This window comes from Notolepis coatsorum (genome assembly GCF_963971535.1).
Source record: "Notolepis coatsorum genome assembly, chromosome: 1".
Lineage (NCBI taxonomy): Eukaryota > Metazoa > Chordata > Actinopteri > Aulopiformes > Paralepididae > Notolepis > Notolepis coatsorum.
In genome coordinates, this window is record NC_140165.1 from 200988016 (window position 1) to 200995515 (window position 7500).

General features: G+C 42.7%; 1 protein-coding gene across 1 annotated transcript in view; it reads left to right on the forward strand.

Annotated features, from left to right (window-relative positions):
• Positions 1 to 7500, forward strand: part of LOC311223932 (immunoglobulin superfamily member 11-like) — a 284318-nt gene that overhangs the window by 64024 nt on the left and 212794 nt on the right. Inside the window, exon 2 of the mRNA XM_084308708.1 lies at positions 5182 to 5211. Within this exon, the coding sequence (XP_084164834.1) occupies positions 5182 to 5211 (30 nt within the window). The remainder of the gene's footprint in view (positions 1 to 5181; positions 5212 to 7500) is intronic.

The window sequence follows — 7500 nt, forward strand, 5'->3', positions numbered from 1 at the left end:
ACACACACACACACACACACACGCACGCACCCACCCACCCACCCACACACACACACACACACACACACACACACACACACACACACACACACACACACACACACACACACACACACACACACACACACACACACACACACACAGTTCCGACAATAAGTCAATACATGGCCCCTGACTATCCTTACATCTTACATTAATGCTGAGACTGAGACTAGAAGGTACCAACAATTAGTCTTCCTTGTTTTCCAGGAACAATAAATACTGGCCTTTAGTCACGAGGCTCAACAGACAATGGAGAACTTTCATAAAGCTGTGGTCATTTGGGCTTATTTTCAGTCCACAGAGTTGCAGAGTTTATTAGTTTATTAGTTTATTTAGGATCCCCATTAGTTGTTACTTCAGTAACTGGGGTGCTCTCAAAATAACATAACACATTCAAACATAAAATCATTGTACAATCAGAATAAAAGAATACTTCCATGCACATTGTACAAGCAACAACACCAAAATAAATAATAATAATGACAGTAAAGATAGTAATTTGTCTGTCTACATGAATGGAGGTCCACAGAAGTGGAGAGGTGACAGAGTTCCCAATTCTCACATACCACCACACAAATGCCCTAATTTGGATTTAAAAAGAAAAGAAAAAAAGTATATCATAAAATAATCTCTTACTGTAAAATCACTATTCTCAATTTATTTTTGAAACTTGTCTTACTGGTATTATGTGTTAGATGTAATGGCAGTTTGTTCCAGTTTGACATAGCTCTATACATTACAGTTTTCTTTAATTAATTCGTTTTTGATAGTAGAAGCGTGCATCTTTCCATAGCTGCATCATAAACATGTTGATCTTTAGTATGTATCATCTGTGTATATAAACATACAGGCACTCTCAAGGTACAGATATTTCTACCAAAGAGGATGATGTTACAAGCCAGTCTGTCTTCCACCCTCAACCATAACAGCCTGGCTGGCATCCCTTCCACACTGTCCCTCATTGAACAGTGAAGGGCCAGGCGGGCATCTCTGTTCTGAGTCAGTTGGATCTTGTTAAGCTCTTGTTTTGAGGCACTAGACCAGACTGCTGGACAGTAGTCCAGGTGGGATATGATACAAGAAATACAAGAAAATACAAGAAAAAGTGGATACAAAAAGAAATAGGCACACCTTCTAATGATTGAAATGCCTCTGCTCATTTTGGCAACCAGCTTATCAATGTGAGTGGACCATGAAAGTGTTTTGTCAAGTGTGACACCCAATAATTTGGCCTCAGTAATCTGCTCAATCATCACTCCTTGTAAAGATATGATTTGCTTTTGGTCTATTTTTAAAGCATGCTTGGAGCCTAGTAACAGACTTTTTGTTTTTGAGATATTCAATTTTAGCTTGTTTTCAGAAACCCAATCTGTTACCAGCATCAACTCACTTTGGAGGACTTTGCTAAGCTCCTCAGTCTTGTCTGCTGATGCATACATGGTAGTATCATCAGCATACATAGTCCATTAGCCATAGATGCATTTTTTAAGACACATGGCAGATAATTTGTGAATATTCTGTGTAGGAGAGGTCCTAAACAGCTACCCTGTGGAATTCCGTATTGTAGTGATCTAAAGCTTGACATGGTACCATTAAATAAAACACACTGTTGTCTATTAAATAAATAACTTTTCATCCAATTGATAGCTGCGGTTTTAAATCCATAAGCAGATAATTTGATTAGTAGCAACTCATGATCTATTAGATCAAAGGCTGCACTGAAGTCCAATAGTACAGTGGCTGCTTTTTTATATAGCGCTTTATCCAAAGCGCTTTACAATTTGTTACTCACATTTTACCCATTCACTCACACATTCACACACCGATGGCGGAGGCAACCATGCAAAACCTACTCTAGCGAGGCCTTTAACCTTGAACTGGAGAGCCTGGACTGGTCAGATGAGCTCAATGGTACACTGGTTGAAGAAACATGGCTTGGCTTCAAAACCAAATTTTCAACAATACTAAACAACATGGCCCCCCTAAGAACCACCAGGGTAAAAAATCGCGCTGAGCCGTGGATGCACACTGAAATACTGACCGCTATGAAAGCCAGAGACAAAAAATGCTCTGAGTTTCGTAAAAGTCAGTCAAAGCTTACCAAAAGCATGAGCAGTGAACTCCAAGCCCACGTGACTGAACTCAAACTAGAAAGAAACAGACTAAGAAATGACGTAAACTCCAAACTTATCAAAGTTTTTATCAAATTTCATCAATGACAAAACTGAGGAAAACAAAAACAAACCATGTGAACTTTGGAAATTACTCAATAATCAACTAGGCTGCAGTAAAAAACTTAAAACCAGATTCTCAAACATAAACAAAAAGACGGACAACACGCTCATCACAGACAAGCTGGATGTAGCCAATTAGTTAAACACTTTCTTCACAAACATAGCCACAACACTGGTAAACAAACTACCCTCCCACTCAGGGCATTATGGGGTAGAACATCTAGTAGCATACTACAAGAACCTAGGGGTCCACAAAGACGACTTCAAACTGGAAATGGTAACAACAGATGAGGTACTCAAAAAAACTGAGCGCCCTCCAACCAAACAAGGCCACTGGCCATGACAACATCCCCTCCAAATTCCTCAGAGACTCAGCAGCCGCCATCACCCCAGTCATCACACACATAATAAACCTCTCCATAAAACAGGGACACGTCCCCAAGGACTTCAAAATTGCGAGAGTAACACCCCTGCACAAAAAGGGCAGCAAATTAGACCCAGGCAACTACCGCCCTGTTTCTATCCTTACCTCCATCTCGAAAGTCATGAAAAAAATAGTATACGAACAGGTCGAAAAGTACCTCGCGGAAAAAAATCGAATCTACGAATTCCAATCTGGCTTCAGAACATCCCACTCCACTGACACATGCCTTCTCTATTTGAACGACCACATCAAACAATAGGTGGACGCGGGCAAATACTGCGGCATGGTCATGCTGGACCTACAAAAGGCCTTCGACACTGTCAATCACACCATTCTGATTGACAAGCTAAAAGCAATTGGTTTTGATAGTCTATCAGTGAGCTGGATGCAATCCTAACTGGAGGGGAGAAAACAGATGGTGGAGGTAAACGGTACCCTATCCCCCCCCCCCCCCTCCCATTGAGCTGTGGTGTTCCACAAGGAAGCATACTAGGACCGCTACTGTTCCTAATTTATGCAAATGACATGTCGTCAGCTTGTGACTGCGACTTGTTCCTGTTTGCGGACGACTCAGCCCTGCTGGTCTCTGACAAGAACAAGTTACAGGTTGAAAAAACCCTCAGCTCGGAACTAGGCAAAATCTGCATATGGCTCGCTGATAACAAACTATCATTACACATGGGCAAAACAGAGTCCATTCTCTTCGGTTCAAATAACAAACTCAGCAAGACCGACGGCTTCTCAGTTACAGTGGGTGACAATTAGGGATGGGTACCTTTCACATTTGAACCAATACCGGTACCGGTACCTGTGAATCGATACCGGTACCCAACGGTACCTTTTTTCGGTACTTTAGTCTCAAGAAATTTAATTTACCTACCTCAGTCGTGAAAAAAAAAATAACTACAATTTCGACAGTTTTCGGCTTGCCATTGCTCCGACTGCTTTTTTGTTGAATCAAGTCAAATCCTAGGTAAGCATTATTGTGCGTGTGAACGTTGACATGAAAAGAAAAAAGTAAAAAAAAAAAAAAAAAAAAAAGAAGTATCTCACTTGATTCGATACTCGGTAGTACCGACGTGTTTCGGTTCGGTACCTCAAAAGTACCGAATTCGGTACCCATCCCTAGTGACAATATTGTCACAAGGAAAGATGAAATTACCTACCTGGGTTCCATCCTAGAGGCTAATCTTTCCTGTGACAAAATGGCATCCAATGTAATAAAAAAAGTCAACCAACAAACTCGATTCTTGTACCGGATCTCCTCTCTGGTAAACAAGAATACCCTGAAGACTCTGGCAGGAGCACTCATTCAAGGGTACTACGACTATGCTTGCACCTCATGGTACCAAAGCACCTCAAAGGCGCCAAAAACAAAATTACAAACATCTCAAAACAAACTGGTCAGACTACTGCTTGACCTTACTCCTAGAACCCACCTCACCCCTGCCCACTTTGACAACCTAGGATGGCTTAGAGTAGACGACAGAGTACAGCAACTTGCAATGGGCCTGGTCTACAAGATACACTACACGACCAAGGTACCCATGTACATGTCAAAATACTTCCCAAAGGTCAGTGAATACCACGATCACAACACCAGAGGGAGCTCCACAAATCATGTTAAACCCAGATTCGGCTCAAACAAGGGACTAAACACGTTTAGCAATTATGCCACATCAATGTGGAACGCCCTACCCAAAGCTGTAAAGGAATGTGAATCACTACCCACTTTCAAAACCACTCTCAAAGAACACCTACGGGAGACTACAATTCGAAACTGGCCCCTGTAAATGTCCTAACCCAACCCCCTCAAATGTACAGTAAATTACCAAGTATGGCTTTGTCAATATTCCAATGTACAGTTTTGCTTGTACAGTGTCCCCTAACCAACCCCTTCTAGCCATTACCGTCGTAACCATCTAACGTTAGTGCAGCTTAGCTAGTGTGACATCCTGAGATACGTTAGATGTGTACATACATACTAATGTTGTAGTATTCCAGACCACATTTTCTTGACTTGGCCTCGGACAGAGAGGACTTGAGACCGGTCGAGACCACAACTGTAGTGACGCATCTTTTTCTTTTACTGTGATTGAATGTAGAACTTCCCCCCTTCAATCGCAACCAATAACTTGGCTCATTTGAAGTTTGAAACATGTTAACCTGAAGGAGAACGTGATGCTATGTGTAGTACTCTGCAACGCCACATGGACTAAATAAACCTAAACCATGTCACAGCAGCTTAATAACGATCCTCCATTGCAGTGGGACTATGCCAGGCTTCCCACTGAGACTCCTGCATTGTATGGGTTGTGTGTGGCTTTTGTTTTGAGATAGAATCGATGTGTTACATTGTCTGATTCTGTCACTATATTGTATTATCATGGATTATATTGTATTATCATGGAAATGTGCTATATTGTTTTAGAGCATGCCTGAACACAGCAATAAATAAATTGCTTTCTTCTCTTCTTTCAGGGACAAGATTTGATCTACACACAGGAAAAGGTAACAGATATGTCTCTTTGTTGCTCTCTCTCTCTCTCTCTCTCTCTCTCTCTCTCTCTCTCTCTCTCTCTCTCTCTCTCTCTCTCTCTCTCTCTCTCTCTCTCTCTCTCTCTTTGTCTCTACTTTCTTGTTCGTAGTGAATGTAAAGCCAGGATGATGATACAATTGGTATCTGTGGTTGATTGGATCTAGTTGTGTGAGGACAATGGTATTAGTGGTGAGACACACACACACACACACACACACACACACACACACACGCGCGCGCGCGCACGCATACATGGACACACAAACACACACGTATGTGCACACACACACATATGCACAACCACATTATGCTGCGCATCAGTCTGTCATCATAATCACACTGAATGGAGTCTGGATTAGTTGTGACAGAGCCTGCTTTATAGTATCACTGATGTTCATGACCGAACAGCATGGGAAGAACTACAAATTAGTAGCTAATAATAAGCTTGCATGGGCCAGTTTTGTGGAGAACCAGTAATGGCTAGCCACAGACCTGCTGCAATCTGCTGTGAAGACCGTAGCCTACCTGCTTCTGAATCCCTTGTATGAAGACATTATGATGACTTGTTTGCGATCTTGTGCTTGGGTCATGTATGACAGCGTTCATTTAGTTATTTCATGGACATAACAGGGGAGTTAACTGCTCAACTATCACCTAGTTAGGGGCCTTTCTCACTCAGGTTTTGGGATCGAATCACCGCCCCGGAGCACGGGGGGGAGTGTTCTCACTCACCCCTTTTGGGAGCGAAACGGCGCTGATTCGTTTTACCCCCCGCTGAACGGGGCCAGTTGGATTAGGTGGTCTCGGAATCGGCTGTGGGAGCGGGGGGCGTGACACACACAACGTCGTTACTGTCATGCTTGCTTGAATTTTGGGCAGATAACACCACACAGCAACAACTGGAGAATACCCACAAAAACGATATTTATGGGCAATTTGAGAGTTCAGACCTCAACCAAAAACAAGTGGATGAAAACATGAAGCCACGTTACAAACGCACAGCACTTCCCTGGCTCGCATTAGGCCTGGCAATTTTTGTTTGCCATGCTATTTTCTATACATTAGTTTCTTGTTTGAATGCATTTATTTCTATTAGACCAGTGGTGCCCAACCAGTCGGCCGTGGTCGACCAGTAGATCAATGACATGTAATATAATTGCCACGAGCGATGGGATAATGTTAGCTGCTGGACAGGCTAAGCTAACTAGCGTTAGCCGTTAGCTTAGCGTTAGCCATTGCTGTATACTATACTTTCTTGTTTGAATGCATTTATTTCTATTAGACCAGTGGTGCCCAATCAGTCGGCCGTGGTCGACCAGTAGATCAATGACATTCAATATAATCGATGCAGCAATGTTACTAGTAAAAGGCTAAGATAACTAGCGTTAGCCGTTAGCTTAGCGTTAACGTTAACCCTGCAAAACGTTAAAAAGCGGACTCTACAACAGAGTTCCATTCGTGAGAAAAGAGGCAGAACACACAGTGAATGTATCCGTTTTGTTTATTGCACGTTCTTTGCTGAAAAGAAAAAGTGCTACAGGCTATACTAGACTAGGCTAAGCTAACTAGCGTTAGCCGTTAGCTTAGCGTTAGCCCTGGGAAACGCTCAAAAGCTAACTCTACAACACCATCCATTCGTGATAAAATGGGGTGGGTTATATTGACAAGGCTTGACAACAGAGGTTCAAATATAACTTCATATTTATTGCTTATTTATTCATTTTATATCAGCATCCAGTCTCCAGCGCCATGTTAACACTTCCTGTTTACATTTTCGAACGTGACATCATCGCCTACGGCAAGCGTAACCGCTCAAAAGGCAAACCGTAAACAGAACCCGGAACGAAACAAGACTGCAGTGTGTACGCAAACTAGAGGGGGGAGAGGGGGGGGGGGGGAGTTCGCATCAGATCTCGGAACGGGCTAGAACGAAACGGAATGGAACCGAATACCTGAGTGAGAAAGGCCCCTTAGTCTTCAAATGTAAGTCCTTAAGAAGGTTGGGGTGTTGGTCAGAAAGGTGTTCCACCAGACTGGACATGTGGAAGACGCTTGATGGAAGTGTGTCTCTACAGACCTGTGCTGCTGTGTCTCTACAGGCCTGTGCTGCTGTGTCTCTACAGACCTGTGCTGCTGTGTCTCAAGGCTCAACCTTTTTAGTCCGTTTGGAAGACAAAATATTGCAATATTTTACTTTGGGGTGAGTTGATGTGGTGCTGCTTCCACCACTCTGTCTAGTTTCAGAAGGAAACGAGGATGGT